At 42.2% G+C, this 25,739-nt stretch overlaps 1 protein-coding gene across 6 annotated transcripts in view; it reads right to left on the bottom strand.

Annotated features, from left to right (window-relative positions):
• The window catches only part of ENTPD4 (ectonucleoside triphosphate diphosphohydrolase 4), a 45,244-nt gene that overhangs the window by 13,413 nt on the left and 6,092 nt on the right, over positions 1–25,739 (bottom strand). For 3 of the 6 annotated variants that reach the window (XM_027077391.2, XM_027077395.2, XM_027077390.2), the window contains 12 exons: positions 23,848–23,946; positions 22,576–22,773; positions 21,861–22,066; positions 19,176–19,326; positions 18,301–18,404; positions 9,905–9,964; positions 9,472–9,626; positions 7,639–7,805; positions 4,140–4,464; positions 2,055–2,140; positions 1,785–1,838; positions 1,011–1,172 (listed from right to left, as the gene is read on the bottom strand). In XM_027077391.2, coding sequence (XP_026933192.1) covers positions 1,011–1,172; positions 1,785–1,838; positions 2,055–2,140; positions 4,140–4,464; positions 7,639–7,805; positions 9,472–9,626; positions 9,905–9,964; positions 18,301–18,404; positions 19,176–19,326; positions 21,861–22,066; positions 22,576–22,773; positions 23,848–23,855 — 1,676 coding nt within the window. In that variant the 5' untranslated portion in view covers positions 23,856–23,946. The remainder of the gene's footprint in view (positions 1–1,010; positions 1,173–1,784; positions 1,839–2,054; positions 2,141–4,139; positions 4,465–7,638; positions 7,806–9,471; positions 9,627–9,904; positions 9,965–18,300; positions 18,405–19,175; positions 19,327–21,860; positions 22,067–22,575; positions 22,774–23,847; positions 23,947–25,739) is intronic. The other 3 variants (XM_027077392.2, XM_027077393.2, XM_027077394.2) reach the window with 3 other exon arrangements.

The following is a 25,739-nucleotide window of genomic DNA, read 5'->3' as shown; positions in this document are numbered from 1 at the left end:
GTGGCTGTAAATATTAACAGGATACCACGTGAACGTGCGTTCAGCTACCATCACTGTAACTTGGGTCAAAAATCAGAGAACTTTAAAAGAACTGTGAGGGTTTCACTACGAGCTGGATGCCAATGTGGAATCAGACCACCTGTCTGGGAGCAGTAACAGCCACGACTCACACTGTTTTGTGGTTAGCCCAGCTAAACGGATTGCTGGGACATGCTCAATTAAGTGAAGGGGACAAAAAAAAAATCCCCCGAAAACGAACTCCTCATTTGTGAGTGCACCAGGGTTGTTATGTGGGGCCAGCTGACAGCCAGGTCTGCGAACGCGAACGGGGAAAACGTCCACCTTTATTTTCCCGATTCCGACCGGCACTTCCACTAACCACGAGCGCAGACCACAAGCTACGGAGTGTCGGCACTGCTTGTGGCTTTGACCGTGGGGCAGCTCACAGGTCGCTGTCACATGGCGTGGTGGGGGCTGGCAGGTGCCTCCAGACATCGACACACATCACTGACATCACTGTACTGAAATTACAGGAAGCACTAGTTCTGCTCCCGGATTTGTTATTTCACGTTTTAACAAAAAAGAACACATATCACTATATCACCAATACGTTTCCTGTAAATATTTGGTAAATTTGAGAAATATATTTGATGTCTATATTTCAATACTGTGGTTTCCTCTGTAACCTGTTATTGACTTCATACATTAAAAACAGTATTTGGAGAAGGAGTCCAAAGCCATAAAGGTGAAGAACCCCAGAACTAACCCTTCCGTGCAGGGGTCAGGGAAAGACACTTGGGAAAAATCAAACACTTTTGTGCTGCATCTGATGGGATGGGTGGGGTGGGAAGGATGCACTGCGGGGAAGACCAAAGTCAAAGTTCACTGACCACAGTCCTGCCCACGGCTAGCGCTTGCCCCAAACGCCCACAAACCACAGCTGCCGGGCTGATCATAACCACAGAAAAGCATCTTTTGTTTGATTCTCGTCACCAAATTCAGAGCCGTACCTTAACGGTAAAAACCGGGTCCTGTAAAGGATTGCTCCGAGGGTCCACTGAACCTCCTTATCGTAAACTTGTAAGGCTGTCTTTAAGTTTTTATAGCTGACAGGAAACGAAAAGCCCCTATGGAACACCTCAAACATCCAGGCAGACTTGAAGCACTGATACCTACGAACACCAAGCACAAACGTAAGCGGAATTCATTTGCTTGTCAAAATGAACCGGACGCCGAAACGGCCTTCCCCTGTGACCAACGCGGGTGCAAAGGCTTCCCTAGGCCTGCATCGAGCAGCCGGACCACCCGTGTGCGCCTTTCCGGTTGATTTACTTGGTTTGTCCCCTTGTCCACAACCCAAAATAATTCACCTGTCAAAATCAATGAGCTCACGAAACTTGGTCTCGGTAGGATTTAATACATGGCCATGACATATTTTTACCTCAGGCGATCATTTACACTGATAAACTGCCAACTTCTTTGGACCTCAGTACCTCAGTTTATTATAAAACGAGAAGGCACAGGGTCCTTTTCAGCTCTGTTATTTTGTCATTTGAAATCCTTATCAGAGACTTACTTTTTGCAAAGTGCTGGGCTAAGTTAGTAATAAGACAGCCAATGCACTTAAATGACTTATAATGACAGGATTTTTGAAAAGCACCAAGTTACTAAGAAATAAGGCAGAATTTGATAAATGCCACTGGGGAGACATAATGCACGCTCTGGAGACTGAGGTGGGTGGCGTCTGCTTGAAGGGGCAGAGGAAGACGTGAGACAGTGCTGACCTGACTCTGAGGTCTGGGCAGGACTTCAACAGGCAAGGGACGGACAGGGGAACTCTAGGTGGAAGGAACAGCAAAAGTGAACAAAACACCATAAGACATGTTTGGACATAAGTAGCTGTTGTCCTGTCTGAAAGGAGCCCAGGGTAGGTGAGGGGAAACAGTGACCGATGAGGATGCAAAAGTAGACTGGGGCCTGGGTGTGGCAAGCCAGGGGCCAACACTCGTGCACAGCTTCTTGAAACCGCCTGGGGATGGCCACCCACTGCTTACTTTAGCCTGTGGAGGTCGGCGTGTGAGGCATACAGTCCTCGGTCAAAGCGTTCCCGCAGGATCGACCACTTTGTTGCACAATAATCCTGGAAGAAATTTAACCCCAAATAAATTATCCGTAAGTGAACATGTTCTTCATTTTAAAAAGGGTTTACCAAATTCATATTCATAACAACCATATCCTTCCAATTAGGCAACACAAGCTTCACCTCTATGTGTACCGTGAACCCAGCAAATGCTCACTGATCAGCAAAGACCATGGTTGTTCTGTCTTAAAATTCTGCCAAAGTTATTGTTACAGAAAACTTCCCTGCCCACAACCAGCCTCTTTGAAACTGCTTAGTTTCCTCCTCTGTGACTGCCTGCGACTGGCGTAAGCTTCTGGAAGAGTGAAGTGGTACCTGAGCTGGTTCAGAGTGGCCACCTGTGTCTGAAGCGACACAGTGTAAGGCTTGGGGAACACCAAGCTGATTACAGAAGGCTTTGTCTTTAGGTGAAGGGAGAGAGGTGCCATCTTTTCCTGAAGTTATTTGTAATATTATATATTTTTAAAGATTTTTGCTTTGAGAGAGAGAGAGAGAGAGAGAGAGAGAGAGCGAGCACACGGGCATGTGGCCGCAGGAGGAGCAGAGACAGAGGGAGGGAGAATCCCAGGCAGGCTCTGCACTGTCAGCGAGGGGCCCGACTCAGAGCTCGAACTCACAAACAGTGAGATCATGATTTGAGGCGAAACCCAAAGTCGGACACTTAACCAACCGAGCCGGCCAGGTGCCCCTGTAATAATAATAACTAAGATATACTGAGCATTAAGGGCCTTTTCTGAGTGTAATACTGAAGACCACTCCTTGGCATGGCTATGATTCCAACCTGTATTTCAAGGAGGAAGAAACTGAGGCTCTGAGAGATGGTGAAACTGCCCCAGGGAACACAGAACAACACTCAGTCTGGGGTGAGAGGTAAGGACAGACATTTAGGGCAGAGGAAACACCATGAATGAAGACAAGATGGGAAGTAGCTTGGATGCAAGGGCAACAAGTAGCTATGACTGGAGTAGGTCATGAGAGGTCGGGAGAGGAGGCCCCGGGAAGAAGGCACGCTAAGGCATTTGTGATTTATCCTGGTATAAAAGGAAGCCGCTGAATACAATAAATAGAGAGGAGACTTGTGCTTTAGACAGGTCTGTCTCTGGGAGCGGCGTGACTGATGAATGACAGAGGGAGACCACATGCAGGAAGGCCAGCAGGGAGGCTCCTGTAGTAGGGCAGGTGACAGACGCAGGCCCCGCTAGGGCGGAGAGAGCAGGACAGAAAGCAGGGAGGGCTTTGAGAAATGAATACAGGTAAAATAACATGCTTGATGACTGATTATGGGGGATGTGCAGCGAGGGAGGAATGAATGGTGGGGAGAAGTCTGGAACTCCTGAGTTTTGAGAGGTGACCAGATGGTCAGGGATGCCATTAACTGAGACAACATCACAGGATGAAGGGCACGGGGAGAAAATGGTGCGTTTGCTTTGGGTCATGAAATCTAAGAGGCACCGGGCATGGAGGCTGGAGCCTCTTCTTGGTGGGCAGTAGTTGCGAACCATGAGCATGGAAGAGACCAGCTAAGAGCCTGAGGGTCCACACCCTTCCAAGGGTGGAAGTCCAGGATCCCAAGGTTTAGGGGGTACGAAGGTAGGGAACCCTGGAAAGACCCTAGAAAGCATCAGAAAGGCAGCGGCCAACAAGAGAACAGGGGTCCCGGCAGCTAAGTGACAGGAAGGCTGCAGGAGTATGGCCTGATACCAGTGGCATTACTACAGAGTAATATACAAGTCTGTCACCCGGAAGCCACTGGCCATCAGAGCAGTGCCCAGAGCGGTGGGCAGCAGGTGGCTCCCCGCAGATCTGTGACTCCTGCCGGGGCTACCTCTTTCGCTCAGCTAAGGAACAGGATCCCCAACAGGTTGCACTACAGCCTTCCATCCTCCACCTTCCCCTGCTCTTGGGCTGGGCCTCCAAACGTGAAGGGGGGACACAGGCTGCCAGTGTCTACACCATCTCTCAAAGGCATGCAGGAGAAGAGGGTTTCTTTGAAGGTTACCTTTGCGGCTTTAGTAAAAGTAGCAGCGTTGTAGTCCCCCCCCATTCGTAACACATCCTCAGTGCAGTAGTAGAACTCCGAAAAGCCATAGAATTCGCTGTTCTGGAAGTGAATGGGGGGCTGGTAGACCCCGTTGAGGGAGGTCTGCGTCTCGTTTGTTTTATTCATGAAAGGCTGGATGGTCTCTCGGCACAGGTCAAAGTCTCCTGTTCCCCGGAGGTACATGGTCTGCCCGTTTTGCTGGATTTCATCCTTAATGTCCAGGGGTAAGCAAGGGTCCAGGTATGGGGTGTCAGGAGCCAGACCAGTCTGCTTCCCCAGGAGCCTACGGGACAAAGAGAAACTTGATTTGAGACTGGCAGAAAACCGTGTTTTCAAGCAGCGGCTGCAAGCCAGCGTTTCTCAAGACATGCTGTGTGGAACGTGAGCCCTGCAGGGTGTCCTGGGGGAACACGAAAGGGTTCCGGGATAACGAGGTCAGGGAAACAGGTTCTCGAGCTCCCTCTTGGAGGAGGTTGGTTCACCACCCATCCACACGGGCATACAGCAGATACCTACGCAGACACTGTAACAGGGTCCAGTGAAACAGCTACGTGGTCAGATTACCAGAGCTTTCTGTACCCTGGCACACGGCCTGCACTCTCGGCCCGTGTGCCTGCGGTTCCGGAGCTCCTCTCGGTCTAAAGTTCACTGCAGCTGAATGCCCACCAACTGTGTCGCTTCCACTGTTCTGCCACTAGAGCTTGCCGGTGTAATCATACAGAGATGAAAAGTGACCACAGACAGAAGTAACTGGCCCCGTGCAAGCCACATTAGATGCCTTAGAAAAACACAATAAAGGCAAGTCGCTCGAAAACTGATGTCAAGTTCAGTATTAGCATGGTTTAAAAACATTGGGAAATGTGGGAAAAATCTAGAACTTTAAAAATCAAATTCCTTTACAAATGTCTGTTAAGCCCCTGGTAATCTTTAAAAAAGCCAAAATGACACTGAGATGAGGTGTGGTGCATGCCAGAGAGATGACGGGTGTAGCCTAAGAAAAGACCTTAGTCCAGAGCAAAAGACTGGCAAACGAACACATAAATTAAAATAAGATGCTTGTGGTTTGACTCGATTTTTGATCCTCTGTTTTAACTGATTTTTTTTTTAAGTTTATTCATTTTTGAGAGAGAGAGAGAGAGAGAGTGCGTGCACGCTCAGGGGAGGGCCAGAGAGAGAGGGAGACGCAGAATCCAAAGCAGGCTCCAGGCAGTCAGCACACAGCCCGATGAGGAGCTTAAACTCACTAACTGCGAGACCATGACCTGAGCCAAAGTCTGACACCTGACTGACTGAGTCACCCAGGAGCCCAGGTTTTAACTGATTTTTAAAAATCAACTGTTGATCCCAATTGCTGTAGATAAGAGAGTGTCCACTGTACTACAGGCTCTGAGAATTCCCATGGAAAAGAAATCTTAACTGTCTACTGGAATGCGCTGTGCTCACAACTTCCCGGTGAAAATTTCCCTGCATCTGTCATCCATTATGTGTACTCACTGCTCGTCACCATTAAGCAAGCGAGGAGCAGAAAACAGCTTACAACAACTGGACCTGCTAGTGTTTGATGCTGTGATGTCACATGGGCCGAAAAGGCTGTTTACGTCTTCGGAGACTGCCACTCAACTGACAGGTTGGTTATTCCTAAACTCAGGGCAACTCAAGATGGACTTGAATGTAGTAAGTTAAGGTCTTCGCCATTAAATAAAAATGTTTAGTTTTAAAACTCAATTGCTACTAATAGCAGAGAAATAGCGATGCGTTTCAAGGCTCAATTCATATGTAAAAAGTGATGACTAACATTTATAATTATTATCAAAGTCCAAGACTAGTCAAATTACTGTTTTTAGTTGCCCTACATCTAAATTAAAAAGTACCACTGAATTGTCCATTATACAAGTTTCTTGACATTAAAATCAATTAGTAAAAATTAACATTGCAGAAGGTGTTTCTCCAAAGTTCTAATTCATACGGCGCCTGCGTGGCCTCAGTGAAGCGGCCAACTCTTGATTTCCGCTCAGGTCATGATCTCATGGTTTGTGAGTTCAAGCCCTGCATTCAGGCTCTGTGTTCGCTGCACTGAGCCTGCTTTGGATCCTCTATTTCCCTCTTTCTGGCCTTCTCTGGTCATGCTCTCTCTCTCAAAAATAAACGAACATTAAAAAAAATTCCAAAGTTCTAATTCAAACATCACTTATAAAATATTTCTATTTTAGGACTATTTATTATAGAAAATAATTATGCCACAATGTACCATATAATATACCACGCTTAAAAAGAAATTATGTGACTACCTATCTCTCTCTCTTTTTTTTAAAGTTTATTTATTTTTGAGACAGAGACAGTGTGAGTCGGGGAAGGGGCAGAGAGAGGGGGAGAGAGAAACCCAAGCAGGCTCTGGGTCATCACAGGGTCTGATGTGGGGCTGGAGCCCACAAAGCCGTGAGAGCATGACATGAGCTGAAACAAAGAGTCAGGCACTTAACTGACTGACCCACTAGGTGCCCTGGGACTACCCATCTCTTAACTAACACCACTCAATTAATGTCTGGAGCAGAAGAAGAAGTTTTTATTTTTCTTCCTATTCACACATGTGAATTTCTGGAAAGTGTGGTACTGAATGGCTCTGACTTGGTCATTCTTCAAGTTCAGGCCTCCCCAGGCTTATTAAGATTAAACTGATTGAGGAACTATACACTACCATTTATCTGTATGAACTAGGATTTTTTCCCCTCAAAATTGCTCATCAAAACAAGAAAACAAAACAGTAATTAATAGGATATTTTATATAACCCCAGATTTCAGATATTTTTATTCATCCACACAGCTTTGCTCTTCTTATGAACTGATTTCAAATAAATAACTGCTATATACTTAAACTGATAAAATGAATTTAAACTGATAAAGCACTGCTTTTGTTTTATATTTCTTCGATACCAGAATTCTTCATAAACTCATTTTTAAAAGTGTCCCTGCTAAAAATGTTTAAAACCACTAACTTAGACTTCTGGATCATTTCTTTCTCTTGAATACCTTCCTGCCCTATGGTTTTATCCACAAAATAACTGCACAGGCTGGTTTTCCAGAACACCACCAGAACAACACATAATTCCCGTCCATCATCAATGACAATTTTATCGTCACGTACCGCTGGCCCCCAGGACATCTGCAGTAGCCCAGGTACTGAGTTTCCCAGGGACTCTGCAATGTGAAATACACTACCCAGGGCTCAAAACTCCTACTATGTTAATAGTGAAATTTCTAATCCAGGGGGGTGTGGATTCGGGACTGAAGGCAGGACCCCGGTGCCCCTTCAATTATTTCTCAGCTAGCAGGGGAGTCGAAAGCTGACGGCGTGGTCACACTTCCGCTGCTTGAGGTCTCCCTGCTTTGCCTGGAAAGGTGCTCTACAAGCAGAGACCGAGATCTGAAAGTGAACGCTGAGAAGCAGAAGGTGCTTTACCTGTTCTTTTGAACTGTGTTGGCAAATATCCAGTCTTCGTATCTCTGTCGAGCAGCATTGCCACCAAACCCAAGAAATGTGGCCACGTAGACCCGGTACACATGCTCAGTTTGGTGAACATCACATCCCAAGTTAAATTCAGCCAACAAGTTCTTAGCGACTTCTTCCTGCAGATGCAAGGATAAAAAACTTTAATATTTTAGGCAATACCATAACAATTACCTCCTGTGAAAAAGATCTATAAAGATTGTCATCTAAAAGCAGCAAAAGCTTCTGCTTCTGCATTTCCCAAGGACCCTTCTAAGCATCCCTCTGAATTCAATATGACAATTCTGACTTAGGAAATTCCAGATGTGCTGCACATCTGTGATACCATTACGTTCTGTAAAGGGATGTGAGCGATGTAGTTCACATCCCCCAATCTAGAAAACCTACTTATGGAAGCCTATGCTTTAGGAATAATTCTAACCGTTGAAATGTCGCTAGACACAAATATGACCTCAGCGATTCTGTGAGAGAAAAAAACTGGGTGTTGTCTAAATCTACAACCTCAAAGGGGTTTCATCAATTATGGTAATATTTTATGGAGGAACATGCATACGCCCTATTCAATAAGTGATGCAAAATTGTATAAACAGTAATATTACAACAACTGTATTTTAAAAAACTATAAAGAGGAAAAAAATGAAAGGAAATACAAAATGGTAACAATGGGTTGTTTTGGGTGATGCATACACAGAAAACTTTTAGCCCTGAGTTTTCAGTATTTTTTCCAAACCTGCTATGTTATTTGTTTTTGTTTTGTTTTTGCTTTATCTTGAGGAGGAAAACATGACTTTTAACAGAGTGCAATAGTTTCTAGAGGCATGCCTGGATGAGAAGTAGGAAACACAAATTGTAATACTTGAATTTACAAAGCATTTTTCTTAAGAGCTTAATAAATATACCAGTAACATTTAGTGAGTGAACACTGGGTGCCTGGCAGTACGTTAGATATACTATCTGCACTGAGCATTTCAGCTTTATAATAAGCCCACGTGAGAGGTACTTGCATTCACATTTACAGATGAAGAACCAAGTTCAAAGAACTTAAGTGACGTGCATCAGGTCACACAACTAGTGAGGCCAGCCTGACGAGGGAGCCTAGACTTGTCCAGCTGCAGCCTTTTTAAACCACTACACTATAGGATGGGAAAGTGCAGGAAACCAGGCTTTGGTGGAAATTTATAGCTGGGTGGAAACAGAATCGCAAAGACATGTAGCAATTCAGGAACACATGTAGAAACCTTTCTGGTGCTCACTATACAAGGCTGCCCAGCCTACTGGGGAACTACAGGCAGTGACTGAGAGCCACGAAGGGCATGGAGAGAAACAGAGGAACCCTGTTCAGAAATGTGCAAGGAGTGCATTCAAACCTCAGTCCTTTCCAGAAAAGTCAAAAGCTGTCTGAGCCTTATAAAAAAAAAAAAAAAAGAAAAGCAGCACGTTCCCCAACTATAACTTAAGAAATATGATGCCATTACATTAAGTTTTACAATATCTGTTGAGAAAAGAAGTGATTGAAGAGAAAATACACAAAAATTCAAGCATGTAACTGACATTTATACCAAACAAAAACTGTGAAGTTCAGAAAACAAACCAGCCGACTTCAATGAACAAACACAAATGGAGGTTTGCTTGGCTTCCTCCTGACTCCTTTCTCCTGGGTCGGGAAGGTGGGACCTCAGCAAGCATAGTAAGGGTGTGTTCAGACTCAGGAAACAAAACAAAAATGGATGGAGACATGTTAAAGGAAAACCAAAGCAAACAGAAGAAAATTTGACAGATAATAACCTGCTGTGAGGAGGCAAAGCTTACAGTTTTGGGAACTTCGTACGCTATCTGGGTCGACACGCCTCCCATGTCGAGAATACCGGCTGTCCTTTTACGAAGAATGGCTTCCCTGCTTTCACTGCCAGGAATGTTAACCTCCACAACTGCCTCCTCATCTGCAAAGAACAAAAACAGCCATCGGAACAGAACAAATCCAGAGCACTGAGACCCCGTGAAGAGTCCCCTTGTTTTCATGGTACTTTCAAGCCTAACTAGGCAAATGCAATCCGCTCCTCCCACCTGAAGTCAAGGTAATGGTGTGAAACGTTAGCCCCCCTCTCTGCTCCTACACACTCAGTTGTGTCACAAGCCTTCGCTCCTTTTCTATCCTTTGGATTAGATGGAACAGCCATCATTTCCAATCAGACACATTAGTTGGAAACATGATACTTACCATCTTCAATATGCTCGAATCGTCCAAGGACAAAATTAATGCCAATCCAAGCATACACACCTACAGACATTTCACAGGGTGAAGAGAAGAAGAATAAAGTTTTAAGATACTTGGTACAACTCTTCTCGATGCAGTCCGTGCAAACAACTCATTTACTTTACTCCCTGACAACCTGGGAAAACATCATCTGAAATAACGCATGCATGTTGATGTATTTTATGTTTTCCTGGTGTTTTTCTGATACCTCTCAACTTTAAAATTTACGGTTTCATATTAATTACACAGGTAAAGATGTAATTCCCTCAGTGCTAGTTTTCTTTTGAAACTGTTTTGAAATAACGGAGTTTTCACTTTATCAAGTTAAACCTATCAATCGCAAGGTTCTAAAAACAAAGTAACTTTGACTCTTCCTGTTCCTTTGTCTCTCATTTCCACTCAGTTGCCGCACCTGATTTCTCTTTCTACAACATTCCCTATCCAGTCTTTACCCATTTTCATTTCCACCTGGATTTAAGGCGTCACAGAGACCTAGTCATTCCGCCTGCCCTCCTCCTCCACTCCAACCAACTCTATTCTCTGCTACTGGTCTGACCCCCAGAACAAAGGCCGAACTCCACTGCCCCACGGCCTCACAATCCGAGACCCGTCCAGCTTTCTGTTTTTACTGACGAGAAATGACACGTAACATTGTGTAAGTCTGAGGTGTACAGTGTGTTACTTTGATACATTTATACGCTGTCCTATGACTGCCCTTGTAATGATACTTTCACATTACATAGTTATAGTACAGCATTACTGTCTATACTCCTTATACTGTACCTTAGAACTCTATGGCTTATTTATTACTTGTTATAATAAGTTTGCATCCTTAAATACCATCAATCTTATCCCTCCCCTTGCCCTGGTAACCACCATTTTACTGTTTTTTTATGGGATTTTTTAAAAAGCCTTAAAAAAAAGTTTATTTATTTTGAGAGAGACAGGGAGAGAGTGGGGGGGAGGGGCAGAGAGAGAGGGAGAGAGAGAATTGTCAGCAGGCTCCACACTGTCAGCACAGAGCCCAACGCAGGGCTCGAACCCATGAACTGTGAGATCATGACCTGAGCTGAAACCAAGAGGTGGACGCTTAACTGACTGAGCCACCCAGGCGCCCCAGGTTTGACTTTTTCAGATTCCACGAGCAAGTGATATCAATAACTACTATCTTTCTCTGTCTGACTTATCTCACTTAGCATACAGTGCCCAAGCTCCATCCATCCTGTCACAAATGGCGGGATTTCCTCTTTTCTTACGGCTGAATAATATTCCATTATGTATATGTACTACATCTTTTTTAACCATTCATCTGTTGATGGGCATTTGGGTTGTTTCTGTATCTTGGCTCCTTTAATTAATGCTGCGGTAAATATGGGAGTGCAGACATCCTGTTGAAATCCTGTTTTTGTTTCCTTTGGGTGTATACCCGGAAATGGATTGACTGGATTGTATCAACTAGTTCTAATTTTTTGAGGAACCTCCGTATGGTTTTCCATATTTCTTGGACCAATTTACATTCCTACCTACAAAGTATAAGGGTTACCTTTTCACCACATTCTTGCCAGCACCTGCAGACATCCTAACAGGTATGAGATGAAATTTCTTCGTGGTTTTGATTTGCATTTCCCTGATGATTAGGGATGCTGAGCATCTTTTCATGTGCCGTTTGGCCATTTTAATGTCCTCTCTGGAAAAGTGTCTGTTTAGTTTTTTAATCAAAAAATTATCTTAATTTTTTGGTTATTAAGTTGTATGAGATCTTTATATATGTTTGGGATATTAACCCCTTGTCCAGTATGTGCACATTTTTTTTTTCCCATTTTGTAGGTTGTTTTTCATTTTATTAATTGTTTCTTTCACTGTGCAGGAGCTTCTGAGTTTGATACAGTCTCATTTGCTGGTTTTTGCTTTTGCTGTTTGTGCTTTTGGCATCATGTCCAAGAAATCACTGTCATGACCAATACTGATGAGCTTCTTGCCTACATTTTCTTCTAGGAGTTTATGGTATCAAGTCTTTGGGATTTTCTTTGATTCTTTTTGAATTCATCTTTGTGAGTGGTGTGAGACAGGGGTCCAATTTCATTGTTTGGCACGTGTTTCCCCAGTCTTCCCAGCACTGTTTGTTGAAAACACCATCCTTTCCACTACTGGGTGTTGGCTGTATATGCTCGGATTTAATTCTGGGCTCTCTATTCCGTTCCATTGGTCAACGTGTCTCTTTTTGTGCCAGTATGAAACTGTTTTCATTAACATTGCTTTGTACAATAGTTTGAAATTGGAAGCACGATACTTCCAGCTTTGTGCTTTTTCTCAGGATTGCCCTCGCTATTAGGGGTCTTTTCTGATACGAAATTTTAGGATTGCTTCGTCTATTTCTGTGAAAAATGCTTTTAGCATTTTGATGGGAATTGCACTAAATCTATAGATTGCTTTGAGTAGTATGTCAATTGTAACAAGATTAATTCTTGCGACCCATGAACATGGGTTGTCTTTCAGTTTGCCTTCTTCCATTTCTTCCAGCTAAGTCTTGTAGTTTTCACTGTAAAGATCTTCCATTTCCTTGGCTAAATTTATTTCTATTTTATTGTTTTTGATGCCACTGTGAACAGGATAGTTTTCTTTCTTTTTCAGATGCTTCATCATTAGTGTAAAGGAATGCAATTCACTTCTGTATGTTGGTTTTGTATCTTGCCACTTTATTGTAATTGTTGATCAAGTCAATGACATTTCCTGACTCTTTAGGATTTTCTATATATAAGATCATATCATCGGCAGATAGTGACAATTTTAGTTTTTCCTGATCTGGATGCATTTTCTTTCATTGTCTTGCCTAATTGCTCTAGCTAAGACTTCCAGTACTCATTGAATAGGAGTGGTGAGAGCAGGCATCCTTGTGTTGGTCTCGATCTTAAAGGAAATGCTTTCAATTTCTCTCCACAGAGTCTAAGGTTAGCTGTCTGTCATATATGGCGTTTGTTATGTTGAGCTGTATTTCTTCTACACCCAATCTGTTAAGGATTTTCATGAAAGGATGTTATATTTGTCAAGTATTTTTCTGTGATGTTTTGAGATGATGCCATGATTTTTATTTTTCATTTTATTGATGTGATATAATTTATTGATTTGCGCATGCTGAAGCATGCTTCCATCTCAGTGATAAATTCTATTTGGTTATGGCATATAATCCTTTTAATGTGTTTTTGAGTTCAGTTTGCTAGTATTTTGTTGAGAATTTTTACATCTATATTCATCAGGGATATTGGCCTACAGTTTTCTTGTGGCATTTTTATCTGGTTTTGGTATTAACATAATGCTGGCCTCACAGAATGAGTTTAGAAGTTTTCCCTCCTTCTTGATATTTTGGAAAAATTTGATGGGAATTGGTATTAATTCTTTAAATGTTATTCTCCAGTGAAGCCATCTGGTCTTGGAGTTTTCTGTGTTGGGAGTTTTTTGATTATGGATTCAATCTCTTTACTCGTTATTGGTCTACTTAGATTTTCTATTTCTTCCTGATTCAGTCTTGGCAGGTTGTATGTTTTAAAAATGCATCCCTTTCTTCTATGTCACATACTTTATTGGTATAGAATTGTTCATAGTACAATTGAGCCTTGAACAGTACATAGTACAGTTGAACCTTGAACAATGTGCGTGTCAGGGGCACTGACTCCCCAATAGTAAAAAATCCTTGTTAACTTTTGATTCCCTAAAAACTTGACTACTAACAGCTTACTGTTGATCAGAAGCATACTGATAAGTGTTGTTAAGAAGATCATAAGGAGAATATATGTATAGTATTGTACTGTATTTATGGAAAAAAGTCCACAAGTGGCCTTGTGCAGCTCAAACCCACATTGTTCAATGGTCAGCTGCAGTCTCATGATCCTGTGGTGTCAGGTGCAATGTCTTCTCTTTCATTTTTAACTTGTCTTTTGTTTTCTTTTAGTCTAGCTAAAGGTTTGTTAAGTAGAACCAGCCCTTAGTTTCATTGATCCTTTCTACTGATTTTCTGTTTTCTATTTTACTTATTTCCACTCTGATCTTTATTATTTCCTTCCTTCTGCTAGCTGTGGGCCTCATTTGTTTTTTTTTTTAGTTCCTTGAAGTATGATGTTATATTGTTTGTTTGAGATCTAATTTCTTGATACATGCTTTTATTGCTACAAACTTTCAGAACTGCTTTTGCTATATCCCACAATATTTGCAATGTTCTATTTCCATTTGTTTTGAGATACTTTCTAATTTCCTTCTGAGATACTTCCTTTTGAGATACTTATAATTTCCTACTTTAATAATCTTCTTCTTTGATCCACTGGTTTAGAAGTGTGATGTTTAATTTCCACATATTTGTAGATTTCCTCACCATCCTCTTAATTTCTAGTTTCATACCACTGTGGTCAAAAAGACAGTTGGCATGACTTCAATCTACTTAAACTTGCTAAGATTTTCTCTGCATCCTGCCATATGATATACCCTGGAGAATGTTCCATGTGCACTTGGAAAGATGTGTATTTTGCTGCTTTAGGATGGAATGTTCTGTACAGGTCTATTAAGTCCATTCGTGCTAACATGTGGTTCAATTCCAATGTTTCCTTGTTGATCCTGTCTGGATGATTCATCCATTGCAGATAGTAGGATTCTGCAGTCCCATCCATTATTGTTTTGTTCCCTATTTCTCTATTTGTTTAATATATCTTGATGCTTGGGTATGGGGAGCATATACACTAATGTCGTATCTTCTTAATGTATTGGCCCATTTATCATTACAAAACAACCTTCTTTGTTTCTTCTTACCCTTTGGCCTTCAAGTCTATTTTGTCTGATATAAGTTTGGCTATGCCTGCCTTCTTTCAGTTTCCATTTGCTTGGAATATTGTCTTCTATCCTTTCACTTTGAGCCCAGGTGTGTCTTCAAAGCTAAAAGTCTCCTGTAGGTGGCATAAAGTTGGGTCTTGTTTCTTTTTTAATCCAGCCATTCTATGACTTTTGATTGGTGAGTTCAATCTGTTTACATTTAGGGTAGCTGTTGATATGTAAAGTTTTACTACTGCCATTTTATGTTTTGCCTTCTGTTCATTTTTTATTGAAAATATTTTTTTAAATGTTTATTTTTGAGAGAAAGAGACACAGACAAACAGAGCGTAAGTGGGGAGAGGCAGAGAGAGAGAAGATACAGAATGTGAAGCAGGCTCCAGGCTCTGAGTTGTCAGCACAGAGCCTGATGCAGGGCTCGAACTCACAAACCATGAGATCATGACCTGAGCTGAAGTGCGACGCTTAACTCACTGAGCCATTCAGGCACCCCTGGTTATTATTATTATTATTTTTTTTTTGAGAAAGAGAGCAAGCAGGAGAGGGGCAGAGGGAGAATGAGAGAGAATCTCAAGCAGGCCCCACACTGTCAGTGTGGAGCCTGATGCAGGGCTCAAACTCATGAACTGTGAGATCACGACCTGAGCCAAAATCCAGAGTTGGAGCCTTAACTGACTGAGCCGCCCAGGCACCTCTTGCCTTCTGGTTATTTTGTCTCTCCCTTTTTTTTCTGCTTCTGTTTATCTTTGTAAATTTGTGGTTTTCCATGGTTTCCATGATTTGCTCAGGCTCCCCCTTTATGTTTTGTGTGTCTCTGCTTTGATGTTTGCTTTGTGGTTACCATGAGGTTTACATAAAGCATCCCACAGACAGAACAGTCTTTTTTCTGATAGCAACTTCTCTTTGTTCACCTAAAAGTTTCCATCCTTTACCCTTCCCCTTTTATAGCTTTGATGTCACAAATTTTTTTATGTTGTGATGTTGTCACCAAGCTGTAGTAGCTATAGTCATTTTTAATGCTCTTCTCCCTTTAAGCTTTATACTTGTTTTATGTACTATTCTAAAAAAAAGTCAGTTTTCTAATTCTATTTATCACCTTAATTAGGCTTCTGTGCGCTTTCATCTTTTCATTTCAGCTTGAGAAGCTCCTTTCAACATGTCTTAGAAGGTGGTCTGGAGGGGGTGAACTCCTTTAGCTTCTGTTTGTCTGGGAAAGCCTTTATTTCGCCTTATATATGAAGGATAACTTTGCCAGATACAGTATTCTTGGCTGGCAATTTGTGTTTTTCAATACTTTAAAATGGCATTCCATGCTCTCCTGGGCTAGAGTTTCTGCTGACAAATCTGCTGAAAACCTAATGAGACTTCCTTTGTAGGCCGTCTTTTTCCCCCGGCTTCCTTCAAAATAATTTATCACTGACTCTTGACAGTTTTAATGTGATGTCTCAGAGCGGGTCTTTTTGCACTGCTAGAGACGCTGGTCTATTAGCTTCTTAGGCTTGCGTATCCAGTTCTTTCTCTGGGCTTGGGAAGTTCTCTAGGACACCTCTTTCAATACGCTCTCTGCTCCCTTCTCCCGCTCTTCTCCTTCTGGGATCCCCTTTAATTTTGTTGGTTCTCCTAATGGGGGTCTGATAGTTCTTATAGGGTTCTTGCTCCTCTTCTACAGGAAACAGTTCTATCTCCCTGTCCTCAAGTTGCTTATTCTCTCCTCCATCTGCTCTATTTCCAATGTTTTTTAGTGCCTTCCTCATCTCATGTGTTGAATTCTTCAGCTCCACATTCTGTTTGGTTCTTTAGAATTTTAATCTCTTTGGTAAAGTACCCCTCCGTTGATTAATTTTATTCCTGAGATCACTGTACTGCTTCAGTTTTCTTGTAGCTCACTGGATTTCTTTATAATTGCTATTCAGAATTCTTTACCAGTTAGATTTGAATATTCTGTGCCTTTGGGTTCAGTTACTAGAAAATGGCCACGTTCTTTTGTGATACCATATTAACGTGACTTTTCAACGTTTGATAAAAAGTGTTCAAGTAGTGAACACCTTTCTTATTTGCGTATGGCTTTTTTCACTTTGAGTCTAACAGTTCCACAGGTTGGTAATTTAAAAAAGGATGACTGCAGAGTTGGTGGAGGTGTGTGCTTAGTACTTGGGGCTTTGAATGTGCCCACAGCCTGCTAGCGGATCCTCAAAAGGTTGGGGGTGGGGTGTTCCAGAGATCCATGGGCAATCCTCTTGCCAGAATCCTGGGGCAGACAGCGGCAAACACATTCCTTCCGTTCTCTAAGCCTTCCTTTGCCTTTCCCTCCTCCCAGAAAGAGCAACAGGTCCTGCCGTGTGCTGTTAGGTAACCCCCCACTCACCGCCTTCACCCTCCACCTCCCCTGCTAGAAAATTCGTGTTGGTCCCCTGCTGCCCCTGCCGCCACTTGCCTGGCCCCAGGGCTTCCTCTGAGGTTCAAGCCACCCACTTTCAGATGGATGGGTCTCTTGGGTGGCCTTTAGCTGCGTTTTCTGGGTTATGGATGTCTGAGTAGTTGTAAATCAAATGGGAGAGAAAAAAGGAACAACTCATGCTGCCATGATGATGGGGCCACCAAGACCAGTCCCAACTTTTCGAATGACTACCACTTTTCCAAAGGGCCGTAAGCCATTCAAACTAAAATACTTTTCTTTCCCCATCCATCATGCAACTTTTCTAACCTGTGTTGACCCAAATCATTTCTTCAGCCTGGAATGTGCTTCCTCTCTCAGACCCCCACCCTTACCGTGCTCCGGCATGCTTTTAACCATCCGTTGGGGCACAATTCAGATGTCATTTCCCCCATGAGGTCCCTGGTTACAAAAAAAAAATGCCTCCCTCTTTCAAACTCCCATTATACTTCTTCCCCACTCTCCTCATGGCACCTAAGACTCTACCTCATATGGCGGCCAACTGTGTACCTCACTTGTCTGTAAATAGCTCAGTGGCAGTGTCTGAATTTCACCCAGTTTGTATTTTCTACAGTGCCTTTCACAGAGGAGGTATTTGCTGAAATGATAGATGATTTTGAAATAAATGCTTTTGGTCTTCATTTCTAGCAAGCTGTTCCCCAAATAATTTCATTGACTTGTCATTTCATTTTCAAGTTGAAGCATTTCTTTGAAAACAGAACTAATATTTTCTTGGTATATCAAAGTCAAGAATAATTTCCCTTTGTAGCAAGTAAATCAACAGAAGGCTCCAGTAACTCAGTAATTATCGTAACTCCATAAAACTGTATAACTTAGGCAAGGAACACAAACCTTTCCTATCAAAATGAGTCCAAAATATGTGTCCTAAATGCAGTGAACACAAACTAAGTTATTCTTTTAATGGCTTACTGTTTGGATAATAAAGACTGTTGTATAAGAAACTAATTTTGCCATTTAAAGATACTATTTCCAGGCTATGATTTCCCAAATTTTAAGACATTAAAAGTAATTTAATAAAGCATACACTGGGAAACACGGGGAAGATTTAAAGGAATAACTTCCCAAATTTCAAGTTGAAGACCAAGATACCAACCTTCTTGTTTCCCTGAAATTACTTCTGCATGAGAGTCAGAAAACAGAAAGTCAAAGTGCACGGGGATGTCGGTCAGAAGGTCTTCCAAGATGGCTTTCTGCTGGCTGTAAGACAAGCCCCAAATTTACAGATCAAGATGCATCCTACGTTTTTTGTTTAAAAAAAAACAAACCAAACCAAACAAAAACTGTGGCTCTGGTACATCCTATAGGAAGACAGTAAATTTTAAAACCAAAGCAATTCATTAAAAACACCTGTTTATTTTAGGAAGGAATTTCATGAGCTGTGTGGATTCTGTGATTCCTAGACATAAAAGTACAACCGCAACCCTTACACTTACAACATAGAAAATCTGGTTTTTTAATGACCACCTTATAGTTTACAGTTTATAGAAATACACAAGTACATTACAAGACTTCTGGGGAGTTCTGGCTAAGGGAATAGTTCTGGTAATATTCCAAATGTGAAAAAGGGATTTTTAATGTTTTCCTTTTGGATAATAATGGTATGTGATGAGGGGCGCCTGGGTGGCTTGGTTGGTTAAGCGTCTGACTTCGGCTCAGGTCATGATCTCACAGTCCGTGAGTTCGAGCCCCGTGTCGGGCTCTGTGCTGACAGCTCAGAGCCTGGAGCCTGTTTCAGATTCTGTGTCTCCCTCTCTCTCTGCCCCTCCCCTGTTCATGCTCTGTCTCTCTCTGTTTCAAAAATAAATACACGTTAAAAAAAAAAATTAAAAAAAAATAATAATGGTATGTGATGATACCATGTGATGATAATGGTAGAAGAGGAGAAGGAAAAGAGACAGGAGGGGGGAAGGGGAGAAAAACAAACTACCACCACCACCCACCCGGCCCTGGCCTCACGTGGAGGATCACCTTTCGGGAAGGATTCTCATTCCAGCTGTGCAGAGAATGTAGAGAGGCGTCTCTTTGTGTTTTGCCCGTGGTACATGCTCTGCAGCAAAGTTCAAGAGTGGAGAAATGTAATCACTGACTTTCTCCGGAGAGGTAGCAAATTCTGAAATGCCTACAGAAAAAGGACACTTCCATTACAAAGGAGATGGTTAACTAGTAAGTTACATTTCTTTGATGTGGCTAATTTGAGAGAAATTCAAGCTACATACCACCCTCTCCTGGTTTTCCCCTATCTTTCTAGCAACAAGCTCTCTTCCTTAAATGATGGTGGTATTAAATGTTCAGTCCTATGCTTTCTTCTCAGTCTCCAAAAAACTGAGACCCAGCTGAGCAACTACTATGTGTCAGACACTGGGATCACCTGCACACAAGCTCATGCCTGCCCTCGAGAACACGTTCCCGCTTTGCTCGGGCAAGCACACTCACTCCCACGGCTGCCACACCATCTATATGTCTCGGATCTCCAAGTGTCACCAGTAGCCACCGGACCTCGATCCCCTTCTCCACATCAGTAGGCGGTAACTGTCTACTGGACACGCCTCAAACTCAACATATACAAGTAAGACAAATCTGAACTCAACTCCTGCTTTGTAGTTACCTACCCCAGTGACCACCATCATTGGCCATCCAGCGGCCCAAACTGGGATCCCGGATAAAATCCCTCTGCCTCCCCTAATATGCATTCTGGGTCTCACTGATTGCCTCTCCCTGGTTCCTCTCACATTATTTCATTTCTCCTCATCTCTTCTGGCAGCCTGACGCAACACATCCTACCCTCCAGTCTTGGTGATCCCTCGACCATGCCCCAGGCAAAGGGAGTCTTCCTGGCTTTGAATTTTAGAAGTCCCCAAATTTCTCATTTCACAGATTAGGAAACTGTGGATCCAGAAAGATGTAATGATTTGTAGGAGCAATCAGCAGAAAACAGACCAAAAGCCAGATTTTTTTTTTTTTTTTTACTCCACATACTCTTCCAACAGACACCAAGCCCTGAACTACCCAGAATCCACTAAGTAAGGAAATAGCTAGAGCTTTGCTGAAATGCTATATATGAAAGGCCCTGCTTCAGCACTGAGAACTGCTATAAAAAGGTACTTGAATTTCTACTTCAAACATTTTCTGTAGCATGAGAGAGAACCATGTTAAACCTGATTTTAAGGAGATTCTGGTATACACCCTGGGATGATGTCCCAAAGGACACTCCAAGGAATGAAAGATTTTACCTTATTCCACGTGAGCAGTTTAATCACTGACAGAACTTGGTATGTGAAGCTGGATGAAATGCAATGTGCTTTATAGAGCTTTATATTTCAATCTTCTAGTGAATTTTTTTTTTTTTTTGATCAGTATCACTTTTACTCTGAAAATGTTTCTAGATTAGGGATGCATAAAAATTTAAGGGACGTGATAACAGAAAACTAAAAATTAAAAGTCATTCACTAAGACTTATAGAAAAAAATGATCTTTGTTCATGGAAATGTACTCTGATATCAAAATAATGCTTATACAAGAGACTCAGATTCAATTCCTTCTCTTTATCCTTGAGGTAGAGATTTTGCATTTTGTGAGCAATATGCTGGTGCCCAGCTGCCCACACATCAAAGAACAATCAACTTGAAGATTGACTGAAGAAGGAAGTGGGGCCTAAATTGTTCAACGAAGAAAGGGAAGGATTCAGAGGGCCAACAGTCTATGTTATTAGGAACTATGTGAGAGGACAGGTATTTTATCGTATTAATACTAAGCCCCCTTTTCATTTACATATTTGAAATAGGAGGTAATAAGCTATGATAATTTTTTTTAATCAGCATTCTCTAATATTTTACAAGATAAATTCCTTGGATTGTTTGGATTTTATATCTTACTATGTAATACACTAGTAAGATGAAATAAAAGTGTTGAATCTCTATTAAGATCTGTGGTCCACTGTTTTAAATCAGTGATTATCAACTATCAAGACATAAAATGCCTATTTCAAGGCACTCCAATGGACACCCTCCATTCCTAAAACTTCCGACAGAACAGCACTGCCCGTGGAAATGGTGTACATACATGAAAAGGTTGAGAACCACTGATTTAAATTCTTTAATGGAGACCGCAAATCCCAATTTTTGCGTAACACACTGACTTAGAAACTGTGGTATCATTAAAAATTGGACATAATAACACCAGCTCATCAGTAATAAGTCACTCTAGTTAAATAATCCAGTTAGAAATATACTGGGGCACTTTTTAAAAATGGGGGAAAAAAGAAATATACACCAATGTATTAGGGTACAGATATCCATGAGTTATCTGAAATTACTCTGTCATTAGGGATAGAGTCCAATGGTTACCAAATAGGAAAAACACATCCCTCCATAATTAATGTCAACTAGTGAACATCTTAGGAGACACATGAGTAAGGCACCGTGGTAAACGCTGCAGGAGACCAAAAGAAAGACATGGTTTGGGGTATTTTATTAAAGAGTTAAGTCACCTCCTGCAGGATGGGCAGAAAATGGAAGAAAGGGAAACAGTCAGGTCCTGGGGTGAGTTCTGAATTAGAGCGATGACTCTGGGGAAAGGAAGGGAAGGACATGAAAAACCTCACGGAGAAGAAAGGACAGAAGCAGGTTACCAGTCAGATATCTATCTTTTACATACCGGGTTTTATTTTCATAACCACTGGCTTTCGGTTTTTATCCCTCATTTGGCGGATATCCAGCAGATCGTGAGGATTGCCGTTATGCCTCGGCCAGCAATAGACAAATATCCGAGACCCACTGCTACCACAGTCCACCACGACACCGTAGTTCACGTTGGGGTTATTGGTGTCTGTGGCCTCAATGTCAGTAACTCGTGCCAAGTACCTTGTTTACAAAAATGAACATTCTTAGTGAGGCAAAGATGATCATCTTAAACCTTAACCAAGCAAATGCAATACATAATGTCGAGGCAGCAGATTCTAAGCTGATCCACAATACCATTTTTACAACTGCCAAACGATTGAAGACTCAAAACAAAACAAGTGACAGCGATAAAGATTATCTGAATCAGATACACAGTCATTATTCCTTGTAAGAAGTTCAAACAAGCACTGAGAAGCAAACTATTCCCAAGCCATGGACATTAACTGAAAAATCAGCTTAAAAGGTATCACAGGAAAAGCTTATGTTTAAATCCTCGTATGATGTGGGTTTGGTAGTTAATGATTAAACCATTTCAAACAGTTTTATTTTTCACGCCATGCTGTATTCAGTACAGATTCTGTTTCCTACAGCCACATGCTTCTTAAATTCCAACCTAATCCCAAAAGTCTCGAAGCTGTAAAATGGACGTATGGCACCCCATCTGGAAAAGAAATGTTTTTTTCTCTTACCTTTGAAACTTCTTGTCTCTGGATAGCCGCCCATACTTATTTCGGATTATGACAACAGAAAAGTATAAAAGTGAAGCAGCAGCAGCCAGAACACTAATAACAATAATCTGGCGTAAATTGGTATTCAGAATTCGAGGACACCCCACTGGAGAGATGCTAAAATGCCAGGAAGCAGGAAAAAGACAGGAGATGCCGATCCTAAAATTCCAAAACACAGATTTTTAAGCAATCTGCTCCAAAGTGGCTTCTCCTCACCTAAACTGATGCCAAAGGAAGGAGGCCTCTGGCTTCAGCCACCTCTATTTCCTTGCTGGTAGTAAGCCAGTATACTGGTCTGTATGCCAGTATCTTCCATACTGCTACTTTACTATGTAACTCATTATTATAAAACTACACGAATGAGAATTACGTCCCGATGGTGTTTGTCCCCCTTGACATTATGTAGATTATTATTTCTATTCTGCTTTGTTCCAAAAAAAGAACTAGAAACAATTTACAAGAATATGTTCAACACGATAAACATACAAATGTATAACAAAGTCAGGTTTAAGGATGATGAAGCCAAAAAAACAATCTAGTACAAAGAAATACATGTAATAAGACAGGCCTGCAAAGGTGGCTCAGCATCGTAGTGGCCAAAACCTTGCCCATTAAATTAGAAACATACAAATAGCTCAGGAGGAGTAAGCTGTTCTTAACACCCCCCGCCCCCCCGCCCAACTCCTGCTCTTTTGCTCTCTCTCAAAATTAAATGAACATTAAAAAAAATTTTAAAAAACCTTGCAACCTTTAGAATAAATGTTACTGTTCTGTGGTTAATTTCTACACTCTTCCCTTTAAAGAGTGCTTCTTGGACTAAAATATCTCACAGAAGGGGGGATAGCCTGCTAACCCAATGGAGTTTTCCACTTAGAGTTTCTAGTCTCCCTGTGAGTCCCTGGGCCACTCCATGGAGTTTGTCGTCCCTGCCCACACCTCAAGGCTTACAGTTACCCTGTGCTTAATGCACTCCTCACAGATTCCAACACGCATGCCCTTTACAGTAAGCTACATTAACCCCTAGAAAATCCACCTGGCAAGACCACTTTCTTCCTGTGACAAGCACCCCAACAAGGCCTGGAAGGACAAAGGTGTTAAAACACAAGTGTAGCGTAACTTTGAACACTGTGCACTTGGAATTTAGATTTTTTTTTTTTTTCCCTCTCGAGACCTGTCTCTGTGGCACCAAAATCTCGGGTTTTAGAGTGTCAGTGATTAGACACCGTCACTTACCTCCCCATGCTGATGGGTCAGAGACCGGGCAATGTTCTAGGAGTCAGTCCTCACACACCACTACAGAAACGATGGGGTCCTCCTGGAGTTAGGCCATTCCTGTTCCAGAAAGCGAGAAAAATCACAAAGACGGCACAATCCAAGAAGACATGAATGTTGTTTTACCAAGTACGTGTTTGAATCCAACCACACGCGATCTGGTACGTGATCCTTGCACTGAAGCCGTTAGAAGAGCTCACTGAGAGCAACACACTTCTTAGTCAATTTCACGCTGTCAGAGATACAAGCCTAAATCAAAAGAGATGGTAATATGACCCATCTCCCCCACCCCAGCAGCCGTCAGTTTGTTCTATTTAAGAGTCTCTTATGGTTTGCCTCCCTCTCTGTTTTTATCTTATTTTTCCTTCCTTTCTCCTATTTTCATCTGTTGAGTTTCTCAAATTCCACATATGAGTGAAATCATACGAAATCTGTCTTTTTCTGACTGACAGAGAGATGAATCACTGGGTTCTACTCCTGAAGCCAAGACTACACTATATGTTAACTAACTTGAATTTAAATTTAGAAAAAATCAAAAAAGAGATGGTAATAGTCTAGCACTAGTTCGTCACTCTCTACCTAAAAGCCAATCAGTGACCCAAAATACCAGGTCGCCAAACAGGTACTGAATTAAGGAAGATTAGGGGTGGGGGTTGGAGGTAGGCGATAGGCAAAATGATTAAACTGAACGGGAATCTGAAATACCCATTCACCTGATAAATGACCGTTAGATCCCTCTTATGCACAAAGTACCATGCAAGGTACTATGTTCCTTGTCTCTAGGCCTCTGAACGTGCTACTCCCTCTGCTTAGAAACCATCCGTGCAACTCACTTTCTCACTTTTTACTCAATGTCACCTTCTCAAGGAGGCCTTCCCTGGCCACCCAAACCATCATTGCAAGCTGTCCCCTCCACCCATCTCTTTCCTTTGACTTAGTTTTTCTCCTTAGCGTTTACTTATTTATTAGTTATACAGAACTTATTATGTGCTGGGCCCTGCTTATTTACAAATATCAAGTTACTCTTCTTAATGACCCACAGGTAGCCACTATTTGTATACCATTTTACAGCTGAGGCAGAGGGGCTAAGAAACTTGCCTAAGGTCACACTGCCAACAAAACATGATCATATGCAAAACGGCTGAGGTTCCAGCAGGAGAACCCATGCTCTCATCCTCATCCCCCAACGTACTGTGTGATTACATTTTTCTCGTGCTCAGGTGTCGAGCTCCACAGGGGGCCAGATTTCTGTCTGCTTGGTTGACTGCTGCGTTCCCAACATCACAGACCCTAGGAAAGTGTCTGGCAAAAAGTCAAGTTTCTGAGTTCTGGAGGCCAAAGAGGTGGAGAATTGACACACTAGAGTGATCTTTCCAAAACAACCAGAAATCTTGACACCTTCCCACCTCCCGACTTTTCTCTCCCACTCAGGAAGAAGTCCTAACTCCTTAGGATGGTAAAGGAGGGCTCTCATGATCTAGCCCCGTGCTGTTCAACACAGTAGCCATTGCCATGTGTGGCTGAAGTAATTAGAATGAAACATGCAGCTTCTCAGTTGCACTGGCCACGTTTCAAGTGCTCAACAGCCACACGGAGCTTCTGCATTAGACTGCACTGATCTCGTCCCTGTCTTTCTAGTCTTATCCCGACAGCCTAGACAGATACATACCCTATGCTTTAGCCATGCTAAACACAAACAGCAGGTCACTGATGCCCATTCCTCTTTTTAGAATGCCTCTCTCAACAGGTTCATCTGTTGGTATTCCTAAATACTGCTTGCTACACGAGTCGGGCGTGAGTTCCCTGTGAAAGCTTCCCTAGTCCTCCTCCTCTCTCCAGAGCTTTTGCTCCTG

The sequence above is a fragment of the Acinonyx jubatus genome, chromosome B1 (genome assembly GCF_027475565.1).
Source record: "Acinonyx jubatus isolate Ajub_Pintada_27869175 chromosome B1, VMU_Ajub_asm_v1.0, whole genome shotgun sequence".
NCBI classification, from domain to species: domain Eukaryota; kingdom Metazoa; phylum Chordata; class Mammalia; order Carnivora; family Felidae; genus Acinonyx; species Acinonyx jubatus.
The sequence above is the reverse complement of the archived record's forward strand: the minus strand, read 5'-3'. Positions and strand labels throughout refer to the sequence as shown.